At 44.4% G+C, this 27,482-nt stretch overlaps 1 protein-coding gene across 1 annotated transcript in view; it reads right to left on the minus strand.

Moving 5' to 3' along the window:
* Positions 1 to 772: 772 nt before the first annotated feature.
* The window catches only part of LOC126484707 (G-protein coupled receptor dmsr-1-like), a 350,732-nt gene continuing 324,022 nt past the window's right edge, over positions 773 to 27,482 (minus strand). Inside the window, exons 3-5 of the mRNA XM_050108303.1 lie at positions 25,102 to 25,476; positions 22,640 to 22,871; positions 773 to 1,279 (exon numbers count right to left, since the gene is read on the minus strand). Of these exons, the coding sequence (XP_049964260.1) occupies positions 773 to 1,279; positions 22,640 to 22,871; positions 25,102 to 25,476 (1,114 nt within the window). The remainder of the gene's footprint in view (positions 1,280 to 22,639; positions 22,872 to 25,101; positions 25,477 to 27,482) is intronic.

The raw sequence follows: 27,482 nt of genomic DNA on the forward strand, positions 1-27,482 counted from the left end.
ATGTGATCAATATGTGAAGATTTAACCTTAAATCGGCTGCCATCTCAGTGATGCATAAATGTTCATGAAAGGTTAGTTTCATAGTAATTCCGATTAATAAAAATGGTAAACAGCATTCTACAATCCAGCTACTTACCAGTGACGAAAAGGTTGATCTCACTTTTATTCAAAATGTATAGCATTCCACATAATGAAATGAAATTCACCATTTATATTACCAGAGCTTTTGTAGTTAATTAAAGGGCAACATAGCCTATTGAGTCATTATCTCTGGTCCTGTTGAAGTTGGCCATACCTTCGGAAAACATTATTAATTGTTTAATTTCACTGTATGCCTCTTTAATTTTCGTGTTAGTCATAATGAAAAATGTCTTAATAGCAAGGTAGAAACATGCCCCTTACTCGATTCATATTCTGTGTAGCAGTTTAATAAATATCTATAAAGGGGTAACAGTAGCTGTTCAGCCAGTTGCATCTTTCATAATGGATGACAATATTCCTTATACAAACGAACATGTTGTACAAAAAGGTAAGTCACTCACGTGTAAAAAAAGGAAAGCAGAAAATGCAAACTTCTCTCGAATTACTTCACCCTTGTTTTAACTCTTTAAAGCACATCACAGCAGGTACAAGCACTCACTTCGTTGCAGTCACATAGCATGTGGACTTAGGATTTCAAATGCTTCAACAATCTCTGGAGATAATACCAGAAATTACGATTATTGAATTCCGAGTAACAACAGGAAGTGGGAAGCCCTGTGTATTTTCAATGTCACACAAATGTCGAGTGCACTTCCGTGCAGGAAACTGCGTGGTTGTGATGGTGATGATGATTAATGTTGTTTGCTACTGGCGGTGCACAGTTGTCTCCCATCGCCAACGACGCTCCAGCGTTCGCCGCATGCCCAGCACCACGCTTGATGAGTGGGCAGAACAGTTGCGAAAAGGTGGTGCGGAACTGCCGGCTCATGGTGCAATACAGGATGAAGTTGACGGCGCCGTTGAAGAGCGCCAGCATGTCCATCACCTCGCTGAACAGCTTGTAGCAGTTGAGGAAGAAGCACGGCCGCAGCAGCACGCTCAGTACGCCGAGCACGCCACTGGGCACCTCGGTTGCCAGGAACAACAGCAGCACGGCCACCAGCATGCGCGTGGTGCGGTGCGCGCGCTGACCGCGGCCCGTCAGCGCCGCGTGCCGCCGCCCGCTGCGAACCAACGTGCGCACCAGCCACACGCTCAGCAGCGAGAGCATGGCGCACGGCACCAGCCGCAGCACCACCTGCAACAGCCGCGGCGTCGAAACAATGGAAACGCGTCATGGCGAGCTGGTGACAGCAACACTGTCTGCAGGAGTGATGGCAGAAGCCACAAGCTCAGCAGTGAGAGCATGGCGCACGGCACCAGACGCAGCACCACCTGCAACAGCTGCGGCGTCGAAACAATGGAAACGCGTCATGGCGAGCTGGTGACAACAATACTGTCTGCAGGAGTGATGGCAGAAGCCACAAGCTCAGCAGTGAGAGCATGGCGCACGGCACCAGCGTAGCACCACCTGCAACAACCGTGGCGCCAAAAGAATCAAAACGCGTCGTGGCGAGATGGTGACAACACTGTCTGCAGCAGTCATGGCAGCAGCCACCAACCAAGACACAGCAGCAGTGGGGAAGTAACCAATGCTGAGACTTTTTCGAGTTCCAATCCAGCAGTGTACTGTATAGTTTCGTCCACGTGCTTTGGTCGTTTAGTTTTTCAATTTTTGCATATTAATATAATATTCAATAGACCAAGATCTCGCATATTCGTTTGTGTCGGATTTTGTCGACATTTTACAAGTTCCTAGACAGAAACGAATTATCTAGTCTCACATGTGTGCTTTGGTCGTTCAGTTTTTTAAACTCTGTACGTTAAAAAAATTTATTAGACACAGTTCTCGTATTTTCGTCACTGTCTATACCAAAGTATGGTAGCGCATGTCGGTAGTCGTTTGTTTGTTCATTAATAATTGGTAACCAATGCTGTACAATCGCAATAAAATCATAAGATTTTCAATTGACTTTCTTATTAGAACACGTTACGCGTTTTTGGATTACACCCATCTTCAGACATCTCTTACAAAAAAGTACGAAACATAAGTAAACAGCACACTCAACACGTCTCGACGATACAGAAAATGAGATCGGGTCATATGAATTACATACCACAAACTTCAATTCCTTCCTAACCAACTAGGCATATAGCGTTGACAACTCAAAGAAAGTGTCCAATAACATACGACTATAGCTCGAACAATGGAAAATCCAGGATGGAATGCAACATTAGTAGAGAGGGAAAGTTGCTACTCAACCATATAGCGGAGATGCTGAGTAGCGATATGCACAACAAAAAGATTCACACAATTGAAGCTTTCGGCCTGTGCGTGCGTGTGTGAGTGTGTGTGTGTGTGTGTGTGTGTGTGTGTGTGTGTTGTGCTGACAAAGGCCTTAATGGCCGAAAGCTGTAATTGTGTAATTCTTTTTGTTGTGCCTATCGCGACTCAGCATCTCAGCTATATGGTGAAATACGAATAAAACTGCAACAAAAGCAGTTTTGGAGCAGACCATATACTGACACTACGCACGTCAACTAGCAGTGAAGTGCGTTCGTTAGGGGGCGTTGCATGGTCATGTGCGCCATGCATTCACATGTAATTTAATAATTACTCAGCATATGACACCTAACAGGGTGTAATTACGACTAGCAACTGGAATGGTCCTCCCCCATGAACCATGGACCTTGCCATTGGTGGGGAGGTTTGCGTGCCTCAGCGATACAGATAGCCGTACCGCAGGTGCAACCACAATGGAGGGGTATCTGTTGAGCGGCCAGATAAACCTGAGGTTCCTGAAGAGGGGCAGCAGCCTTTTCAGTAGTTGCAAGGGCAACAGTCTGGATGATTGACTGATCTGGCCTTGTAACAATAACCAAAACGGCCTTGCTGTGCTGGTACTACGAATGGCTGAAAGCAAGGGGAAACTACGGCCGAAATTTTTCCCAAGGGCATGCAGCTTTACTGTATGATTAAATGTTGATGGCGTCCTCTTGGGAAAAATAATCCGGAGGTAAAATAGTCCCCCATTCGGATCTCCAGGCGGGAACTACTCAAGAGGACGTCGTTATCTGGAGAAAGAAAACTGGCGTTCTACGGATCGGAGCGCGGAATATCAGATCACTTAATTGGGCAGGCAGGTTAGAAAATTTAAGAACGGAAATGGATAGGTTAAGGTTAGATATAGAGGGAATTAGTGAAGTTCGGTGGCAGGAGGAACAAGACTTCTGGTCAGGTGACTACAAGTTTATAAACACAAAATCAAATAGGAGTAATGCAGGAGTAGGTTTAATAATGAATAAGAAAATAGGAATGCGGGTAAGTTACTACAAACAGCATAGTGAACGCATTATTGTGGCCAAGATATATTCGAAGCCCACACGTACTACAGTAATACAAGTTTATTTGCCAACTAGCTCTACAGATGACGAGGAAATTGAAGAAATGTGTGATGAAATAAAAGAAATTATTAAGAAAGTGAAGGGTGACGAAAATTTAATAGTCATGGATGACTGAAATACGGTAGTAGGAAATGGGAGAGAAGGAAACGTAGTAGGTGAATATGGATTGGATTTAAGAAATGAAAGAGGAAGCCGCCTGGTAGAACTTTGCACAGAGCACAACATAATCATGAAAGAAGGTTGTATACATGGAAGAACCCTGGAGATACTAAAGGGTATCAGATATATTATATAATGGTGAGACAGAGATTTAGGAACCAGGGTTTAAATTTTAAGACATTTCCAGGGGCAGATGTGGGCTTTGACCACAATCTATTGGTTATGACCTGTAGATTAAAACTGAACAAACTGCAAAAGGGTGAGAACTTAAGGAGATGGGACCTGGATAAACTGAAAGAATCAGACGTTGTACAGAGTTTCAGGGAGAGCATAAGGGAACAATTGACAGGAATGGCGGAAAGAAATACAGTACAAGAAGAATGGGTAGCTTTGGGGGATGAAGTAGTGAAGGCAGCAGAGGATCAAGTAGGTAAAAAGACGAGGGCTAGTAGAAATCCTTGGGTAACTGAACAAATATTCAATGTAATTTATGAAAGGAGAAATTATAAAAATGCAGTAAATGAAGCAGGCAAAAAGGAATACAAACGAGATCGACAGGAAGTGCAAAATGGCTAAGCAGGGATGGCTAGAGGACAAATGTAAGGATGTAGAGGCATATCTCACTAGGGGTAAGATAGGTACTGCCTACACGACAATTAAAGAGACCTTTGGAATAAGAGAACCACTTGTATGAACATCAAGAGCTCAGATGGAAACCCAGTTCTAAGCAAAGAAGGGAAAGCAGAAAGGAGAAAGGAGTATATAGAGGGTCTATATAAGTGCGATGTACTTGAGGACAATATTATGGAAATGGAAAAGGATGTAGATGCAGATGAAATGCGAGATACGATACTGCGTGAAGAGTTTGACAGAGCACTGAAAGACCTGAGTCGAAACAAGACCCCCGGAGTAGACAACATTCCATTGGAACTACTTACACCTTGGGAGAGCCAGTCCTGACAAAACTCTCCTATCTGGTGAGCAAGATGTATGAAACAGGCGAAATACCCTCAGACTTCAAGAAGAATATAATAATTCCAATCCCAAAGAATGCAGGTGTTGACGGATGTGAAAATTACCGAACAATCAGTTTAATAAGCCACAGCTGCAAAATACTAACACGAATTATTTACAGACGAATGGAGAAACTGGTAGAGGCCGACCTCGGGGAAGATCAGTTTGGATTCTGTAGAAATACTGGAACACATGAGGCAATACTGACCTTACGACTTATCTTACAAGAAAGATTGAGGAAAGGTAAACCTACGTTTCTAGCATTTGTAGAGTTAGAGAAAGCTTTTGACAATGTTGACTGGAATACTCTCTTTCAAATTCTAAAGGTGGCAGGGGTAAAATACAGGGAGCGAAAGGCTATTTACAATCTGTACAGAAGCCAGATGGCAGTTACAATAGTCGAGGGACAAGAAAGGGGAGCAGTTGTTGGGAAGGGAGTAAGACAGGGTTGTAACCTCTCCCGGATGTTATTCAATCTGTATATTGAGCAAGCAGTAAAGGAAACAAAAGAAAAATTCGGAGTAGGTTTTAAAATCCATGGAGAAGAAATAAAAACTTTGAGGTTCGCCGATGACATTGTAATTCTGCCAGAGACAGCAAAGGACTTGGAAGAGCAGTTGAATGGAATGGATAGCGTCTTGAAAGGAGGATATAAGATGAACATCAACAAAAGCAAAACGAGGATAATGCAATGTAGTCGAATTAAGTCGGGTGATGCTGAGGAAACTAGATTAGGAAATCAGACACTTAAAGTAGTAAAGGAGTTTTGCTATTTGGGGAGCAAGATAACTGATGATGGTCAAGGTAGAGAGATATGAAATGTAGACTGGCAATGGCAAGGAAAGCGTTTCTGAAGAAGAGAAATTTGTTAACATCGAGTATAGATTTAAGTGTCAGGAAGACATTTCACAACGTATTTGTATGGAGTGTAGCCATGTATGCAAATGAAACATGGACGATAAATAGTTTGGACAAGAAGAGAATAGAAGCTTTCGAAATGTGGTGCTACAGAAGAATGCTGAAGGTTAGATGGGTAGATCACATAACTAATCAGGAATTATTGAATAGGATTGGGGAGAAGTTTGTGGCACAACTTGACCAGAAGAAGGGATCGGTTGGTAGGACATGTTCTGAGGCAGCAAGGGATCACCAATTTAGTATTGGAGGGCAGCGTGGAGTGTAAAAATCGTAGAGGGAGACCAAGAGATGAATACACTAAGCAGATTCAGAAAGATGTAGGTTGCAGTAGGTACTGGGAGATGAAGAAGCTTGCACAGGATAGGGTAGAATGGAGAGCTGTATCAAACTAGTCTCAGGACTGAAGACCACAACAACAACAACAACTGGAATGGTACTTCTGTGCACGTTAACACTAAAGGATGTTTAAAAAAAATTATAGACGCTTCAAAATATTTACATTGCCATACTATATCTATAGCCAGTAGCACAACTCAAACCATATGCCAATATAAAATAAATAATAGGGCGGAACTTCTTCATGAATGGCCCTTTCAACCTCCCAAATATGTAAAAGTATACCACCAACTTAAATATAACCAACATTGTTGTTGTTGTTGTTGTGGTCTTCAGTCCTGAGACTGGTTTGATGCAGCTCTCCATGCTACTCTATCCTGTGCAAGCTTCTTCATCTCCCAGTACCTACTGCAACCTACATCCTTCTGAGTCTGCTTAGTGTATTCATCTCTTGGTCTCCCTCTACGATTTTTACCCTCCGTGCTGCCCTCCAATGCTAAATTTGTGATCCCTTCATGCCTCAAAACATGTTCTACCAACCGATGCCTTCTTCGAGTCAAGCTGTGCCACAAACTTCTCTTCTCCCCAATCCTATTCAATACCTCCTCATTAGTTACATGATCTACCCACCTTATCTTCAGCATTCTTCTGTAGCACCACATTTCGAAAGCTTCAATTCTCTTCTTGTCCAAACTATTTATCGTCCATGTTTCACTTCCATACATGGCTACACTCCATACAAATACTTTCAGAAACGACTTCCTGACACTTAAATCTATACTCGATGTTAACAAATTTCTCTTCTTCAGAAACGATTTCTTTGTCATTGCCAGTCTACATTTTATATCCTCTCTACTTCGACCATCATCAGTTATTTTGCTCCCAAATAGCAAAACTCCTTTACTACTTTAAGTGTCTCATTTCCTAATCTAATCCCCTCAGCATCACCCGATTTAATTTGACTACATTCCATTATCCTCGTTTTGCTTTCGTTGATGTTCATCTTATATCCTCCTTTCAAGACACTGTCCATTCCGTTCAACTGCTCTTCCAAGTCCTTTGCTGTCTCTGACAGAATTACAATGTCATCGGCAAACCTCAAAGATTTTACTTCTTCTCCATGAATTTTAATACCTACTCCGAATTTTTCTTTTGTTTCCTTTACTGCTTGCTCAATATACAGATTGAAAAACATCGGGGAGAGGCTACAACCCTGTCTCACTCCTTTCCTAACCACTGCTTCCCTTTCATGCCCCTCGACTCTTATAACTGCCATCTGGTTTCTGTACAAATTGTAAATAGCCTTTCGCTCCCTGTATTTCACCCCTGCCACCTTTAGAATTTGAAAGAGAGTATTCCAGTTAACGTTGTCAAAAGCTTTCTCTAAGTCTACAAATGCTAGAAACGTAGGTTTGCCTTTCCTTAATCTTTCTTCTAAGATAAGACGTAAGGTTAGTATTGCCTCACGTGTTCCAACATTTCTACGGAATCCAAACTGATCTTCCCCGAGGTCCGCTTCTACCAGTTTTTCCATTCGTCTGTAAAGAATTCGCGTTAGTATTTTACAGCTGTGACTTATTAAACTGATAGTGCGGTAATTTTCACATCTGTCAACACCTGCTTTCTTTGGGATTGGATTTATTATATTCTTCTTTAAGTCTGTGTGTATTTCGCCTGTCTCATACATCTTGCTCACCAGATGGAAGAGTTTTGTCATGACTGGCTCTCCCAAGGCTATCAGTAGTTCTAATGGAATGTTGTCTACTCCCGGGGCCTTGTTTCGACTCAGGTCTTTCAGTGCTCTGTCAAACACTTCACGCAGTATCATATCTCCCATTTCATATTCATCTACATCCTCTTCCCTTTCCATAATATTGTCCTCAAGTACATCGCCCTTGTATAAACCCTCTATATACTCCTTCCACCTTTCTGCCTTCCCTTCTTTGCTTAGAACTGGGTTGCCATCTGAGCTCTTGATATTCATACAAGTGGTTCTCTTCTCTCCAAAGGTTTCTTTAATTTTCCTGTAGGCAGTATCTATCTTACCCCTAGTGAGACAAGCCTCTACATCCTTACATTTGTCCTCTAGCCATCCCTGCTTAGCCATTTTGCACTTCCTGTCGATCTCATTTTTTAGACGTTTGTATTCCTTTTTGCCTGCTGCATTTACTGCATTTTTATATTTTCTCCTTTCATCAATTAAATTCAGTATTTCTTCTTATCCATCTTAAACTAAAACCCTATGATCAGCTCATGTTCACAAGCGACCTTAGGCGCCATCTGTTAAAGCCAACGGCAAACACGTCGGCGGCAGCCATCCGCCTATTGAACTACAGCCAAGCGGTATTCATGGACCATGATTGTCGAAATAGAAGCCTTCAAACAACTACTTACACCCCTCTACCAACTGGAAATAAATTTATGGTGAGAGGAACAACATATTCATTAAATCCCAAAACACACACATGGGTTATACCTTATATAAACTAATGGCATCACAATTGCCCAAGTCCTACTTACGCTATCCGGATACTGAAGAGCTTCAGAATTTACTTTTTTTAAAACTAAACATTTTAAGTGTTAAAATTTTGAATTCTAAAACCAATAAAATAAACCATTGTGTCACCAAGGAGCACCCAAAGGGTATTGTGGTTAACAAATCCGTATATGTCAATCTATATACTCATCTAACTTTCCCCATATGACAAATTAGCCAACAACTCAGGAATATCCGAGCCTATTATAACGGTACATGCACGGAACACCGCCAGCGCCCATAAAATATACTATCATAAAGTCTTATAAGGGGCTCACAGACATAAAACTCAGAATAGAATCCGTTGTGTAGTTTTCCATCGTCTTTAGTATGGATAGGAACTGCGATTCCTGTGTCCAGATGCGAGCTGAGTTGGTGACGCATTTCTCTTAGCTCCAGGCTGTGTAGGTTTCGGTTAGACAGCAGGAGACTACCCATGGGGATCCAACAGGCGTGCAGTACGACCCACAAGTCCGCCGGTCGGTCTGCACTCGTGGCCAGTCCAAGTATGCCTCCAATGAAGTTGACCCATCACAAGTGGTCGTAGGGGGGGGGGGGGGAGGGGTGTCACCTTTGGGTTCCAGACTTTGCAAAAGACTTTCTGGAAGGTCGAACATAAGGTCTCCAGGTGCTGTCTATGGCTGGCATTGTCTCTCAGCCACAAACTGTCGCTTGTCCTGTTTCAAAGGAAAACTCTCAACCTGCAAGGTCCACGCAGTCACAGAGGGTACTATTATTGGTAACTGGTAGTTTCAGTAGTAGGTGCATTATGAGGCCCCTTTGGGGCACGCCTGCTAAGAAGAGGAGGAAAGCAACATGCACTCCTTGTGCGTACCAGGTAGAGTCATTCCAGATATGGAACGAGTCCTTGCCAACCAGAGCAGAGCGTGCGGCCAACATCAGGTGACTGGTTATGTCGGTACCAATAATGTGAGTAGCTATGGATACATAAAGATTCTCTTTAGTTTCGAAAGGCTATTACAAGTGGTACACGCTGCCAGTCGCGCTTGCAAGATGGAAGTAGAGCTCATCATTTACAGCGTAGTAGACAGGACCGATAGCAGACCTCTGCTGAAGAGCCAAGTGGGGAGGTTCTGAGTCAGAGGCTCAGGCAGTTCTGTGACTGCGTAGCCTGCAGATTCCTCGATTTGCGCCGTAGGGTGACGGAGTTTCGCGCTCCGCTAAATTGGTCAGGAAATGCAGGAGGCGGCTACATGGGTAGCGGGGGCTGTTTGGCATGGAGGTTTATTAGGCTAGAGAGCCTTTCGGAAACACAGAACGGGCTTCAGTCTCAAATGGTGCAGGCTGAACACAGGAAAAACATGGATCTAGAAACTATCGATACAATAGTTGTAGATTGTCTTGGCAGCGTGGGGAAAGTACCAGAGTCCCAAGCGCTAATAGAGAGCACTGATTTTCTAATCGCTATAACACAGAAGCCTGTCTCAAGCCAAAGATAAGTTCAGCCGAAATTTTTGGGAAGAAACTAACAGTGTTCAGAAACGTTAGCCTGAAAACATTTGGCGATGACGTGTTTGTTACTGTTGGAAGTGCTTTATGCTGTAGCGAAACTGAAGTAGATCGTTGCTGTTGGTTATTGTGGGTAGAGGTCCTTCTTGGGAACCAGGATAATATAATAAACAGATATTTTCACCTACTTCCAAACTCAGATCATAAAATCGCTGAAAGTCTCAAAGAAAACTTGATTCAAATTTCAAGCACATACCCAATTTATTCAGTTATAGCTGGTTGTGACTTCAATTTACCCTCGACGTGTTGACGAAGGTACGTATTTATATCCGGAGATGCCCGAAATTGTGCTAAACGCTTTCCCTGAAAACTACACTCCTGGAAATGGAAAAAAGAACACATTGACACCGGTGTGTCAGACCCACCATACTTGCTCCGGACACTGCGAGAGGGCTGTACAAGCAATGATCACACGCACGGCACAGCGGACACACCAGGAACCGCGGTGTTGGCCGTCGAATGGCGCTAGCTGCGCAGCATTTGTGCACCGCTGCCGTCAGTGTCAGCCAGTTTGCCGTGGCATACGGAGCTCCATCGCAGTCTTTAACACTGGTAGCATGCCGCGACAGCGTGGACGTGAACCGTATGCGCAGTTGACGGACTTTGAGCGAGGGCGTATAGTGGGCATGCGGGAGGCCGGGTGGATGCACCGCCGAATTGCTCAACACGTGGGGCGTGAGGTCTCCACAGTACATCGATGTTGTCGCCAGTGGTCGGCGGAAGCTGCACGTGCCCGTCGACCTGGGACCGGACCGCAGCGACGCACGGATGCACGCCAAGACCGTAGGATCCTACGCAGTGCCGTAGGGGACCGCACCGCCACTTCCCAGCACATTAGGGACACTGTTGCTCCTGGGGTATCGGCGAGGACCATTCGCAACCGTCTCCATGAAGCTGGGCTACGGTCCCGCACACCGTTAGGCCGTCTTCCGCTCACGCCCCAACATCGTGCAGCCCGCCTCCAGTGGTGTCGCGACAGGCGTGAATGGAGGGACGAATGGAGACGTGTCGTCTTCAGCGATGAGAGTCGCTTCTGCCTTGGTGCCAATGATGGTCGTATGCGTGTTTGGCGCCGTGCAGGTGAGCGCCACAGTCAGGACTGCATACGACCGAGGCACACAGGGCCAACACCCGGCATCATGGTGTGGGGAGCGATCTCCTACACTGGCCGTACACCACTGGTGATCGTCGAGGGGCACTGAATAGTGCACGGTACATCCAAACCGTCATCGAACCCATCGTTCTACCATTCCTAGACCGGCAAGGGAACTTGCTGTTCCAACAGGACAATGCACGTCCACATGTATCCCGTGCCACCCAACGTGCTCTAGAAGGTGTAAGTCAACTACCCTGGCCAGCAAGATCTCCGGATCTGTCCCCCATTGAGCATGTTTGGGACTGGATGAAGCGTCGTCTCACGCGGTCTGCACGTCCAGCACGAACGCTGGTCCAACTGAGGCGCCAGGTGGAAATGGCATGGCAATCCGTTCCACAGGACTACATCCAGCATCTCTACGATCGTCTCCATGGGAGAATAGCAGCCTGCATTGCTGCGAAAGGTGGATATACACTGTACTAGTGCTGACATTGTGCATGCTCTGTTGCCTGTGTCTATGTGCCTGTGGTTCTGTCAGTGTGATCATGTGATGTATCTGACCCCAGGAATCTGTCAATAAAGTTTCCCCTTCCTGGGACAATGAATTCACGGTGTTCTTATTTCAATTTCCAGGAGTGTATTTCAGCCAATCAGTTCATGAGCTCACCGAATAGTATGTTGTTGTGGTCTCCAGTCCTGAGACTGATTTGATGCAGCTCTCCATGCTACCCTATCCTGTGCAAGCTTCTTCATCTCCCAGTACTTACCGCAACCTACATCCTTCTGAATCTGCTTAGTGTATTCATCTCTTAGTCTCCCTCTACGATTTTTACCCTCCACGCTGCCCTCCAATACTAAATTTGTGATCGCTTGATGCCTCAGAACATGGCCTACTAACCGGTCCATTCTTCTAGTCAAGTTGTGCCACAAACTCCTCTTCTCCCCAATTCTATTCAATACTTCATCATTAGTTATGTGATCTACCCATCTAACCTTCAGCATTCTTCTGTAGCACCACATTTCGAAAGCTTCTACTCTCTTCTTGTCCAAACTATTTATTGTCCATGTTTCACTTCCATACATGGCTACACTCCATACAAATGACTTCCTGGCACTTAAATCTATACTCGATGTTAACAAATTTCTCTTCTTCGGAAACGCTTTCCATCCCATTGCCAGTCTACATTTTATATCTTTTCTACTTCGACCATCATCAGTTATTTTGCTCCCCAAATGGCAAAACTCCTTTACTACTTTAAGTGCCTCATTTCCTGATCTAATTCCCTCAGCATCACCCGACTTAATTCGACTACATTTCATTATCCTCGTTTTGTTTTGGTTGATGTTCATCTTACATCTTCCTTTCAACACACTGTCCATCCCGTTCAACTGCTCTTCCAAGTCCTTTGCTGTCTCTGATAGAATTACAATGTCATCGGCGAACCTCAAAGTTTTTATTTCTTCTCCACGGATATTAATACCTACTCCGAATTTTTCTTTTGTTTCCTTTACTGCTTGCTCAATATACAGATTGAATAACATCGGGGAGCGGCTACAACCCTGTCTCACTCCCTTCCCAACCACTGCTTCTCTTTCATGTCCCTCGACTCTTATAACTGCCATCTGGTAAGTAGCCTTTCGCTCCCTGTATTTTACCCCTGCCACCTTTAGAATTTGAAAGAGAGTATTCCAGTCAACATTGTCAAAAGCTTTTTCTAAGACTGCAAATGCTGGAAATGTAGGTTTCTCTTTCCTTAATCTTTCTTCTAAGATAAGTCCTAAGGTCAGTATTGCCTCACGTGTTCCAGTATTTCTACAGAATCCAAACTGATCTTCTCCGAGGTCGGCTTCTACCAGTTTTTCCATTCGTCTGTTAAAAATTCGTGTTAGTATTTTGCAGCTGTGACTTATTAAACTGATAGTTCGATAATATTCACATCTGTCAACGCCTGCTTTCCTTGGGATTGTAATTATTATATTTTTCTTGAAGTCTGAAGGTATTTCGCCTGTCTCATATATCTTGCTCACCAGATGGTAGAGTTTTGTCAGGAATGGCTCTCCCAAGATCGTCAGTAGTTCTAATGGAATGTTGTCTACTCCCGGATCCTTGTTCGACTCAGGTCATTCAGTGCTCTGTCAAACTCTTCACGCAGTTTCGTATCTCCCATTTCATCTTCATCTACATCCTCTTCCACTTCCATAATATTGTCCTCAAGTACATCGCCCTTGTATAGACCACCTACATACTCCTTCCACCTTTCTGCTTTCCCTTCTTTGCTTAGAACTGGGTTTCCAACTGATCTCTTGATATTCATACAAGTGACTCTCTTTTCTTCAAAGGTCTCTTTAATATTCCTGTAGGCAGTGTCTATCTTACTCCTAGTGAGATATGCCTCTACATCCTTACATTTGTCCTCTAGCCATCCCTGCTTAGCCATTTTGCACTTCCTGTCGATCTCATTTTTGAGACGTTTGTATTCCTTTTTGCCTGCTTCATTTACTGCATTTTTATAATTTCTCCTTTCATCAATTAAATTCAATATTTGTTCTGTTACCCAAGGATTTCTACTAGCCCTCGTCTTTTTACCTACTTGATTCTCTGCTGCCTTCACTACTTCATCCCTCAGAGCTACCCGTTTTTCTTCTACTGTTCTTCTTTCCCCCATTCCTGAAAGTTGTTCCCTTATGCTCTCCCTGAAACTCTGTACAACCTCTGGCTTAGTCAGTTTATCCTGGTCCCATCTCCTTAAATTCCCACCTTTTTGCAGTTTCTTCAGTTTTAACCTACCCGAATAGTATATGGTTGTGAAAACACACTTCACCTCTTAGAAACAAATAATCCCGATCTACTAACGGCTTTGGAAACGGATACATGGATTAGTAAATATAGGGCTGTCGTTGCGAGATTGAATAACGTAACTCCGAGAAATAAACAAAAAGTATTTCTATTCAAAAAGTACATAAAAATTCGTTTGATGTCTTCGTGAGAGGAAATCTCCATTTGTTCCAAATTAACAAACTAAATGTAGACAAAATGTGGCTTTAACTCAAAGAAAAAGCGACGGCAATTGAGAGATTCATACTAAATAAATTAACAAGTAACAACCTGATCCCGCATGGCAAACGCAACACGTGTGAACACTGTTTCAGTAAGAACGAAAGAATCATGCCAAATTCAAACGAACGGAAAACCTTCAGGATTGGCCACTTTCACAGAAGCTCAAAATTTAAAGCGAACCTCAATGCGAGGTGCTAATAATATTTTCCACAACGAAACTTTGTCTCGAAACCTGGCTGAAAGTCGAAAGAGATTCTGGTCGTATGTTAAGTATGCTAGCGGCAAGACACAATCAATGTCTTTCTGCACGATAGCAATGGAAATACCATCGATGACAGTGCTGCTAAAGCGGAGTTACTAAACTCAGGGTTCCGAAATTCGTTCATCGAAGGAGACGACGTAGGTATTCCAGAATGCGAATCAAAAACAGGTGCCAACATCAGTAACATCGAAATAGGTTTCCTCGGCGTAGTGAAGCAACTTAAATCACTTTATAAACTCAAGTTTTCGGTCAAAATTGCGTATCAGTTAGGTTCCTTTCAGAGTATGCTGGTGCAACAGCTCCGTACAATTGTATACAACCGCTCGTTCGACGGAATATCCATACTCAAAGCCTGGAATGTTGCACAGGTCATGCTAGTATTCAAGAAGGGGAGAAAGAGTAATCCACTAAATTACTGACCTATATAATTAACGTCGATATGCAACAGGATTTTAGAACATATACCGTTTTCGAACATTATGAATTACCTCGAAGACATCTGCCTATTGACACCTAGTCTACGCGGATCTAGGAAACATCATTTTGGTGAAATCCAAAAAGCGTTGAGCGCTACCGATAACGGATTTCAAATTGGCGCCGAATTTCTAGACTGCGAGAGGGCTTTTGAGACCGTACCTCAACAGTGACTTGCAATATAATTGCGTTCTTATGGAATATCGTCTGAGTTATGTGACTGTGTTCGTAATTTCCTGCCAGAGAGGTCATAGTTTGTAGTAACTGACGGATAGTCATCGAGTTAGAGTGAAAGGATTTCTGACTTTCCCCAAGGTAGTATTATACGCCTTCTGTTGTTCCTAATCTATGTAAACGATTCAGATTTATCGTCTAGTGAAGTCATCAGAATATCCGTACGAACTGCAAAACGACTTAGATAATGCGAAAATTGGCAATTAACCGTAAATAATGAAAACTGTGAGGTCATTTACATGAGCGCTAGAAGGAATCTCTTAAACTTCGTTTACATAATAAAGGAAGGAAATCTAAAGGCCATAAATACAACTAAATACCTAGGAATTACAGTTATGAATAACTTAAATTGGAATGAACACATAGAACATGCGGGAAGGGGAATCAAAGACTGCGTTTGCTGGCAGAACACAGAAGATTCTGTGGAGGTACTAAAGTAGACTGCCTAGACTACGTATGTCCTTTCGCTTTTGGAGTACTGTTGTGTGGTGTGGGATCCATACCTGGCAGGACTAATTGAGTACATCGAGGTAATTCGAAGAAGGACAGCTCGTATTGTATTATTGGGCAATTGTGGAGAGGGTGTCACGGATATGATACAGGATTTGGGATGAACATCATTAAAACAAACGAGTTTCGGGTTGCGGCGTTTTCTTCTCACGAGATTTCAATTACCGGCTTTCTCCTCCGAATGCTAAAATAATTTGTTGACGCCGTCCTGCATAGGGAGAAAATAAAATAAAATAAAATAAAATAAAGGGCATTCAGAGCTCGCATGGAATGACATAGGTGTTCGTTTCTTCTGCGTGAGGTTCGAGAGTGGAATAACAGAGAATTATTCTGAAGGTGGTTCGATGAACCCTATGCCAGGCACTAAAGTGAGATTTTTCACGTATCCACGTAGATATGGATGTAAATGTGGTCACAGTCACTAGCGTGGACCAGTATTATCACCACTACCAGCCATTACAGAATAACAGGTCTGGCACCATAATGCACACAGTATAGGTTTGGTATTAGTTGCAACTTGTCAACTTGCTTTGCTGCCTCCCACTGAAGCTCACGACTGATCACCGAAAGCATGACATGTGGCACCACAACAAACACAATGTTCCACAGGCACACCATGAAGGGCATGCAGACGGAACACTGCCCACAACAGCCATGGCACTGAGCATTAAAGAGGGGCACAACCACTAGTCTCAACAGCTGTATCACCATCTGTTGACGTAATGAAACAGAAACAACAATTCTGTCACCTTAATGCAAATAGTGAAGTAGATGCGTTAGATGCAGTTTGTAATCGTGTAGTACTGCCTGCTGTTGCATACCATCCATGCTGAGCAGTGCAAGTTTGACACATGCCACAAGCCCCAGTACCACCAGTAACTGTCACCCGTTAACAGTTAAGATGCTGTGGTGACACCGATGTGTACAGCCATAGCTCTGATCACTGTCATTGTATCAATAACTGCAGTGGGATTTAACTACATGCTTCCATCAGCTGCGAACCCACTTGCAGTTGTAATTCACAAACAGTTCTGCACCTTATGCATGCGGTGCACTGCACCTACTGCTTGCAGCCCAGAACCACAGCGTGCATCCTTGCAGTGTTTTCCCGTATACGAACATGCCATGAGATGAGCTGATAGAGCGTGGAACATGGTTTTTGCCTCAGCACATATGCGATAACTACAGCACCGACACTTTAATTGCAGGAAGCCACCCACAGATTCCATCCAAAGCGCTACTTCTAACAAGCACGTTGTCACAAATTAAAAAGGGGCACAGTCACCAATATTCACAAGATGTATCACGACCCAACAGTTCTTCCACTATAACGTATGTCATCCATTGCCCACAAGTACTGCTCGCTGCTTGTCTCTGTACACTGGAGTGTACACCAGCTGCAGCGTGTCCAATCATACCATAGAACATGCTACCAGTCACAGCAGCACGTGCAACACACAAAGCAGCACTAATCATACAGTGCAGTTGTCACCCCTAAGTTCGAGCCAGATAACTGCCTTCATCAGTGACGACATAGACGTTTTAACAGGAGTGTAATCGCCAACCACCTGCATTACTGCGTTTGGGTGAAGCTGAGTTAAAGTTATGGAACCACAGTGCACGTAGTGCAGTCCAAACTCTGGCTATGAGACGTGAGAGACGCATGGTTCCTCCCACTGTGTACCGTCATGTGTGCCAACTGCGGGCAACTAGGCACCTGGTAAGTCATGACATCACTTAATTAGTGCCTTCCTAGCACCACTCCAAACTGGAATGAGGGAAAATTTACAGGATGTATGTCTGGATAGCAACCATTAGCTCCCTCGTTTGTTCTTAAGAGTTTGAAGCATTAAATTCGTTCTAATGCCTGCAATAATATAAGATTCTCTAAATATTCTTTTCTCGCTTCTAACGTTTTGCCAAAAATTCACTTCTTTTCTTATATCCTCAAAGAGCTTTTCATTAGGCCTCTCATTGTAAGTAAATAGACCGGTAAGAAATGCTTCTGTATCTCTGTTAACTTTCTCGACATCCCTCATTAATTCGACCATATGGAGATCCCAAACATTTGAGTATTGTTCTTGTACTCCATACGCAGTCTTCCATGCACTTGAACAAAATTTTTCTAGAACTCTCCTAATAAACTGTTGGTGGCCATTCACCTTCTGCACAGCAGAGATTAAGTTGTTAATTCATTTAATGGGGCTTGGTAACGTAACGTTTCTATACCTATGTGACGTCGCCTAGTCATGGAACTATGATGTTACAAAATTGCATATAATTAATTATCTACTCAAACAGGACTAGAATAATTGTCCCACGAGTCCCCATTACCTTAGATTTACCCATATACATAGCAGCATATTGAAAGACTAATTCCTTGTACATTCTGAAAACAACAGCACTTACAGGTACACAACAGTGACATCTGTAAGTAGACTTAAAATGCTGCTCACCCTATCTGACAAATCATTTGTGTACTTGTAGAAGAGGTATGGTCCTAACACATTCCCCTTGGGCATTCTGAAGTTACCCTGGTCTCTGAGGAACACTCGCTACCCACCAGAAAACCGTAGGTTCTATTACGACGGTGGCCGAGCGGTTCTAGGCGCTTCAGTCCGGAACCGCGTGACTGCTACGGTCGCAGGTTCGAATCCTGCTTCGGGCATGGATGTGTGTGATGTCCTTAGGTTAGTTAGGTTTAAGTAGTTCTAAGTCTATGGGACTAATGACCTCAGATGTTAAGTCCCATGTTGCTTAGAGCCATTTTAACCATTTTATTACGAGGTTTATCCAGAGAGTAAGCTCCAATCGGTCGCGAAATGGACACCACAATGAAAACCCGATGAAGCTTTCCACAGATGTGTTGGGTAGTGTCTCTAGCATTACCGTCGATCCCATCTACATCTACATCTACATCCATACTCTGCAAGCCATCTGACAGGGTGTGTAGGAGGGTACCCTAAGTACCTCTATCGGTTCTCCCTTCTATTCCAGTCTCGTATTGTTCGTGGAAAGGATTGTCGGTATGCTTCTGTGTGGGCTCTAATCTCTCTGATTTTATCCTCATGGTCTCTTCACGAGATATACGTAGGAGGGAGCAATATACTGCTTGACTCTTCGATGAAGGTATGTTCTTGAAACTTTAACAAAAGCCCGTACCGAGCTACTGAGCGTCTCTCCTGCAGAGTCTTCCAATTGAGTTTATCTATCATCTCCGTAACGCTTTCGTGATATTTAATGATCCTCTAACGAAGTGCGCTGCTCTCCGTTGGACCTTCTCTATCTCTTCTATCAATCCTATCTGGTACCGATCCCACACTGTTGAGCAGTATTCAAGCAGTGGGCGAACAAGCGCACTGTAACCTACTTCCTTTGTTTTCGGATTGCATTTCCTTAGGATTCTTCCAATGAATCTCAGTCTGGCATCTGCTTTACCGACGATCAACTTTATATGATCATTCCGTTTTAAATCACTCCTAATGCGTACTCCCAGATAATTTATGGAATTAACTGCTTCCAGTTGCTGACCTGCTATTTTGTAGTTAAATGATAAGGGAACTATCTTTCTATGTATTCGCAGCACATTACACTTGTCTACATTGAGATTAAATTGCCATTCCCTGCACCATGCGTCTATTCGCTGCAGATCCTCCTGCATTTCAGTACAATTTTCCATTGTTACAACCTCTCGATACACCACAGCATCATCTGCAAAAAGCCTCAGTGAACTTCCGATGTCATCCACAAGGTCATAAATGTATATGGTGAATAGCATCGGTCCTATGACACTCCCTTGCGGCACACCTGAAATCACTCTTACTTCAGAAGACTTCTTTCCATTGAGAATGACATGCTGCGTTCTGTTATCTAGGAACTCTTCAATCCAATCTCACAATTGGTCTGACAGTCCATATGCTCTTGCTTTGTTCATTAAACGACTGTGGGGAACTGTATCGAACGCCTTGCGGAAGTCAAGAAACACGGCATCTACCTGTGAACCCGTGTCTACGGCTCTCTGAGTCTCGTGGACGAATAGCACGAGCTGGGTTTCACACGACCGTCTTTTTCGAAACCCATGCTGATTCTTACAGAGTAGATTTCTAGTCTCCAGAAAAGTCATTATACTCGAACACAATACGTGTTCCAAAATTCTACAACTGATCGACGTTAGAGATATAGGTGTATAGTTCTGCACATCTGTTCCACGTCCTTTCTTGAAAACGGGGATGACCTGTGCCCTTTTCCAATCCTTTGGAACGCTACGCTCTTCTAGAGCCCTACGGTACACCGCTGCAAGAAGAGGGGCAAGTTCCTTCGCGTACTCTGTGTAAAATCGAACTGGTATCCCATCAGGTCCAGCGGTCTTTCCTCTTTTGAGCGATTTTAATTGTTTCTCTATCCCTCTGTCGTCTATTTCGATAGCTACCATTTTGTCATCTGTGCGACAATCTAGAGAAGGAACTACAGTGCAGTCTTCCCCTGTGAAACAGCTTTGGAAAAAGACATTTAGTATTTCGGCCTTTAGTCTGTCATCCTCTGTTTCAGTACCATTTTGGTCACAGAGTGTCTGGACATTTTGTTTTGAGCCAGCGACCGCTTTGACATAAGTCCAAAATTTCTTAGGATTTTCTGCCAAGTCAGTACATAGAACTTTACTTTCGAATTCATCATACATCAAGACACTATTTTCGGTTGTGACCGCATTGTGAGCGAGTAAAAGTGACTAGAACAACGATGTCTCCCGCCAAGTAGGAGGGTCCGCCGAGTGGTTTCGCCTTAATGAATGCAGCCCATCTAACACAATTGTCACACACTTCCTTCTTCATGGCAATTCTCAGCCGCACTCTGCAGGGGCAGTGAAGACGCTCCTGCAGCCTTTTCGATGGGAAGTGTTCGATTACCAACTACACAGCCCTAATTGGCTCGTCCGGAGTATCTCTATTCACATGAAACGCTGGATACGAAGACAACACTTGGGCGCAGGCTACGAGCTATAGACCAGCGTAGAGAATTATCGGAAAGCACAGGCGACTGCCTTCTATGACGATGGTGTTGTAAATTTGGTATAACACTCCGACAAATGTCTAAGTCGGAGCGGCAACTATGTAGAGAGGTATCTGGAAAGTGTAGCTAACTATTGCAAATTAAATGTTTCTGATTTTCACTGTGGTCTCCATTTAGCAACCGATCGCAACTTACTTTCTGGACAATCCTCGTATTACAAAAAGCCTTCAGTCCTGTCATACAGCAGTAGACTCTCACTGATTGGAACCTCAACAAAGCAAATTTGTGCTGAAATCGATGCTTTGGTCAACTTAATAGAATTATCGATACGTCGACGATATCTGTTATGTTTTGGTAAACTTTATAAATGCAAGGAATTGTGATGACAGACCACTCGAAACACTCCATAATTCGAACAAAACCCGATTATTCGAATTGTTCAGATAAGAAAGAAAGAATCAGAGAGCCAAAGCAATTAAAACCGAAGAAAATTAGGATGTACCCAAAAGGATGAAAGTATATGTCGGTGGTAATCCTAATCCTGCAGCAGAAAGATATGATTGCTGAAAACATAAGGTGGGAGGACAGCGAATCCAGCGAGGTGAGTTCCCAGATCTTGAGAAATGCTTTATTAATTTCGATGGCAAAATGTTTCTGCTGAGGGATCAATTTTAAAGAGAATCTGACTTTTACATTGAGCAGTGACGGGTTCATCCTATGTGCAAGGTGGCACACAATTACTTTTAAAAAAGACTTAACTTCCTTTTCACGAAATTTAGTAATGAAAACGCTAGCTTTGGTGAGACTGTTTGTTCGAAATGTAAAGTTGAGTGAAATTAAGGTTCTGTTAGGCACTGTCGAAAATTTGTGTGAGACTTTCGTCTAAAATATTAAAACATTATAACGTAATAGTTGGAGTAGTAACAATTACAACTGCAATTTAAAGAACGACGTCTTTTACCATACATTTTACCATATATATATTTTAGCGCACGTTTTCTGGACATTTCTTTCTTATTTTCGTCCATACTAACAATTCTCAAAATATGACAAACAAAGAACTTGCAGTAGAAGAGATTTTTTTCAGAGTAAAGAAGATGAAAAATTGCCTGTATCTCTTAAGGTACGCATTTTCGACCATTTGTTTAGTGGGACTTTTTCGCTTCTTGTATCGTGTGATATCAAATATATGCCTTTACGCTATTAATTATGATACACCCTGTATATACCTGAGTAGATATAAGACGACATTCTTTAAATTGCAGTTATACCTGTTACTACTTCACCTTGCAAATGAATACATTCGTTAGAGAAACTTCAGTATGGTACCATTTTCAGCCTATACTCATACTTTGCATTTCTCTTGATTCCATCGTATTGGACGGTCTTTCAGTTTTTTTTAACTTTTTTTAGGTTGTCTGAGCTGAGGTTGAGAAATGGTTAACAGAGTACAGCACAGTACACTGTGGAACACTTTCTAGACACATACAAATATGCAGATATGCAGCTATTTTTATGTGTATTACCTTAATATCGACACACATCAGTGTGTTGTTTGTTTTTCCTCTACATCGAACAGTTTTCCCACAAACAGCTCACAGACTTTACGACAAGGCTCCAACTACACCACAAAGTGGACTACACCTGTCAGTATAGACTTTTCGTTTTGCGTCCACATGTCAACACTTCAACATCTCACCTACTGCTCTGCAGACGATAAGACTTGCTCTTGCCATATGTACTTTGAGGTAATAAGCAACATAAGACATACTATTCTTATAGCTATAATTACTGGTCTGTAAATGAAGTAATCACTGATGAAATATTGTTCAGTACATCTTCGTCAGTCACCAACAGAAATATCTGAAACTTGTAGCGGTTACATCTTGTAGAATATGTCTGTTGATATGCAGGATATTGTGTTCGGCTCGAGCATTTGCTTTATAATTCCACGCTGATAATATCAAGTATGTGTAACAGAGACAGATTTGCTGGTCAAAGTGTTGACGCAGTACTGACCGAGTAGAGCCAGAAGCTGGCGTGGTAGAGCAGCCGGTCATCGCGCTCGGCGGCGTCGCTGAGCCCCACGTGGTAGAGCGTCACCTCGCCCTCCGGCTCTCGCACCTGCGTCTCGCGGATCTCGAAGATGGCGATGGGCGGGCTGCAGGCGAGGGCGGGCAGCGCGTAGCACAGCGCGATGGCCGCATGACAGCGCCGAAGCGTGCACAGCGTGCGCGCGCGCTCCGGGTACCTGCCGGAGAGCAGGGGAAGGGGAGCTGCGGTCAGTCAGCACCTGAGGTACGTTGGCCTGCTGCACGGTGGCCAAGGAAGAAATGGCCTCGAAAACATTACGTGAACCTCAAGGTAGGCAACCTAGCTAACACTGTCTCTGCTGGAAGCTGATAATGTAACTCAGGTTGCCTATCATGATGTGCACAAGTGGCACTACTGTGCAAAACTTATGGACGACCATAATAAATTAACATATTAACTAATAGGAGGAAGTAAATGAAAATGTGACAGCATGTTTCCACGGGTTTCCGTGTCATGTAGACAAAGATGGACATGACTTGGCGTGAGGTCTGCGTGATTGTAGCGCAAAATGGGACTGACCTCCAACAAGTAACAACTGCAGAACGTTAGAAGATTGTGTGTGTTAGTTAGGTAGGATGTACGGTGTACAGAAATGGTGTACGTCATTACACTGTGGCTTCGTACAACATTTAGATTACTTCAAATGGGGAAGAATTATATGGAAACTAGAAGTGTGACGAAGTGTGATGAGTGCAGCTCAGGAGTTTGGTAATGATAACATCATTTTCATTGCATGGGGTCCGTTTCAGACCAAAGGCACTGCTGCCCGAGGGAGAGCACTGGTCGACCGTAGTAAACTACACCAGCAGAAGACCCTTCTTTGTCCAACAGGCAAGAAGGCACTCAGGTCGAACAATGGTTGCAATTACAGTCACAGTTAACAGTCCGCCGGCCGAAGTGGCCGTGCGGTTCTAGGCGCTGCAGTCTGGAACCGCGTGACCGCTACGTTCGCAGTTTCGAATCCTGCCTCGGGCATGGATATGTGTGATGTCCTTATGTTAGGTTTAACTAGTTCTAAGTTTTAGAAGATAATGACAAGTTGAGTGCCATAGTGCTCAGAGCCATTTGAACCAGGACACCAAGGAATGCAATCTCACACTTCACTGCGGCACAGCGACTGTGCAAGTATGGTCTCTGTCTTGCGAGCAGTACACTGTATCTTGTTGACACTCCCACATCGAAGGCTTCGTTTGGGATGGTGCATAGAGACTGTATCAGCGAGGAGTTGAGTTCCATGCTGTCTGAGTAGTCATCCTGGACTTACCTTTGATGTGGCGTGTGGTGGGAACACGTAATACACTGAGGCATGTGGCGTCACCACTTCGACAATGCCTCCAAACGCATGAATGTGGCGTGGTGGCATACCGGATCGCCTCGTCTAACGCTGTCGGAAACAGAGACTGTGCAAAGAGCATAGAGACTGTATCAGCGAGCAGTTGGGTTCCATGCTGAACTCGGATGAGAGCAGACTCAGTCTGACTAGTGATCCTGGACTTACCTTTAATGCAGTGAGTGGTGTGAACACATAATGCACCGAGGAATGTGGCGCCACCACTGCTTGTCAAACTGTTTTTGCCAACAGCAGCAATTAAAATGCCGCATTCAGAGAGTATCACTGACTGGACAGTCTGAGGAGAGGACCAGTGTCATTAAATAGTTTTTTTTAATAATAAAATTCGAAAATATAGGTGAGGTCAGTGTGGCATGAGGAAGAATATGGCATCCTATGCCAGTGGAATTGCGAGAGACATATTCGGTCTCTACCTGGTCTGAAGTATACAGGGATGTGTGATTGAGATTTCACTGTAGCTGCCACCAGCAATTGCCAATCACGTCGTTTTGTGGATGCAGCTACTCCTTGAAATCCTGAACTCATACTGAACAAACTGTGTAAGTGAAATTTCGTAAAACAAGTTCGTTTGGTTCCTCATTAACACATTAATGTATCTACCAAGTTTCACTGCTGAACAACAATTACAGAAGACACTAGGCCTACAGGAGTAGTTATACTTTAATTATAACATCTCAGTAAATCATATGCCCCGTTATCGGATGTAGCAAGTTGGGTTGCCTGCTGTGTGGAGTGACCGCGTGGTTTGAGGTGCCATGCCACTGATTGTGTGGCCCCTCCCACTGGAGTTTCGAGTCCTCCCTTGGGAATGGGTGACTGTATGTTGGCATAAGTTAGGTTAAATTAGTTTAAATAGAGTGTAAGTCTAGGGACCGATGACTTCAGCAATTAGGTACCTTAGGACTTCACACACACACACACACACACACACACACACACACATTTGGATTGCCTATCTTAAGGTGAGTGAAATATTTTCTGGGGCAGTTTTGTTCTGCTCCTTTCTACATGTCAGCAGTGAACGACCGGTACTCACCTAAGTGAGATGTATCTCCAGACAGCCAGCGCAAGCGTGAGGCAGACGCTGACCGAGTGCAGCAGCAAGGAGAGGTGAGCGTGCGCGAGCAGAAGCGCGGCCCAGCCGTAGGGGAACTCCCGCTGCTCGGGCAGCACAACGTACAGGTATGCGGCGACGGGCACGTACTCGAGCATCAGCAGCATGTCGGCGACGGCGAGCGCCGTCAGCAGGCGGTTGATGGGCGCGGCGGCCAGCTCGCGCCGCGTCAGCACCGCCACGTTGAGCGCGTTGGCCGCCGTGCCGAGCGCGCACACCAGCAGCGCACAGTAGCCGTGCGCGCGCCGGTACGCCAGCAGCGCCTCCTGCAGCGCGCCGCCGCAGTAGCACGCCGGCCTGCGCACAAGGGCGGCACACATCTCAGCAATCTGCTGTGGCGACCACTGGTGGGTCTCGCAAAACTGTAGACCTGCTAGTGGTGCCACAGATATGGATGAGGTCGACTTGTTGTCAGTCGATCATGGCGTATTGTTGTCGCAACATTTCGATGAGATTCGTACTCGCCATCTTCTGGCGTTATTTTCCCCTCAAGATGGCGAGGAGGAAACTTGTAGAATCTTAGAACGCTTTGTACTTCGACTGGCTTCCTGTATCCGCCTTCCGTCCCCTACACAAACCCTGTACGACCTCATCCCCTTCGCCCACCTACTCCTCTTCCTTGAACACGTCCGCACCCTGTATATTGCCTGCCAACTCGATACCCCCCCCCCACCCCCCACCACCACACCCTGTTGCCCCCTCCCTCTCGGCCCCATGGCCGCGCCTTTACCGTTGGCTCAAATGGCTCTGAGCACTATGGGACTTAACATCTGTGGTCATCAGTCCCCTAGAACTTAGAACTACTTAAACCTACCTAACCTAAGGACATCACACACATCCATGCCCGAGGCAGGATTCGAACCGGCGATCGTAGCGGTCACGCGGTTCCAGACTGAAGCACCTAGAACCGCACGGCCACACCGGCCGGCGTTTACCGTTGTCTACCACCCTATCTCCATGCCCTTCACCTCCTTTCCCAACCCAACTTTCGGCACCTAGCCCTCCCATATGATGAAGTTCGCCCTGACGTCTATCCCTCCTGCCAACTCCCACCTTCTTCCTGCCTCCTCCTCAGGGCTCCCTCTCCTGCCCCTCCCTTCTCCTGAGCAGCTTTCTCCCTCCTACACCCCATCCCTCTCTCGTGCTCCCCTTCACTGTCCCTGCACTCCCTCCTGCTTTGTCTTCCCTCTTCATATCCCTCCCTGTCAGTCTCCTGCCCCTTGGTGCACCTCCTGCCCCCTTCTTTTCCTCTTCCTCCACCCTCAGCATCACCACCAAACATTCCTCCCCTCTTTTTCCCTCTTCTCCAGCCTCCAGTACCTCAGCAGGACCTATCAGCGGTTTTTTATTTTTCGTGAGAGCTCCGTCGTTTCCAGTGTTTTATTTAAGTGTCTTGTTATGTGTCATTTTTATCCTATGGCCACCTTTTAACTTGTGTTTGCCTCCAGTGCTCATTTCAGTGCACTTTGATTTGACAGATGTGCTCTTTTAACTCCATGTCGACTTTTCGCTGTCCCCCAGGGCACGTCCGCATCAGTGTATATTTTAACTCCCATAATCCCTACTTACTGTGTTTTTATATCCCCCTTTTATCCCCCCATTTTATGTATTTTTGTAAAGCCCATTGGCTGTGGAGCGGGTGGATTGTGCAACTGCCAGCCCTCCCCTGTCCATATGGGATAGGGAAATAAAATTAGAATGAAGGAAAAAAAATCTTGTTGAAACGTTGTGACATCATGAAGCCAACCAATAAAATTCGGCAAGAAAGTCTGCACTCTATTATGTTGCAAGTAGCTTGGTCTGCTGGATTCTCTTTCCAGCTTGTAAAATATTGTTCTTGGCTGTACCTGTGGAGCTGTCTGCTCCCTCTGCTGTCAGGGGCATTTCACCTCTCCTGTGCAATCCGGTACATGCAGGCCTACGAGGAGAACACGACAAGTGCCATAACCTGATTTTCCAGAAATTTCGCTCAATGGGAAAGGAGTGGAAATAAGTAAATTCACGTCTCAGCCTATCCATAGACATTCCACTGTGTCTGAGAAAACGACCGTCGTAGTTTCCGACATATTCTAGAAGCATTTTAGGGAACGAGAAGCTCAGCCCAAATAGTGGCGTAGTGGGCAGTTTCGCGACCTCTCACTTTTGTGCCCTGTGTTTGAAACCTAAATATTATTTTGATTTATTTCATTTTTTCATGTATCTACCGATGTCCGCAGAAGGCTACTACATGAATGTTACTTATCAAGTTAGAGGATAGACGGATGTATTGTAAAATTACAGCTGGGTTTCACAGTAAGTGCCAT

This window comes from Schistocerca serialis, chromosome 6 (assembly GCF_023864345.2).
Source record: "Schistocerca serialis cubense isolate TAMUIC-IGC-003099 chromosome 6, iqSchSeri2.2, whole genome shotgun sequence".
NCBI classification, from domain to species: Eukaryota; Metazoa; Arthropoda; class Insecta; order Orthoptera; family Acrididae; genus Schistocerca; species Schistocerca serialis.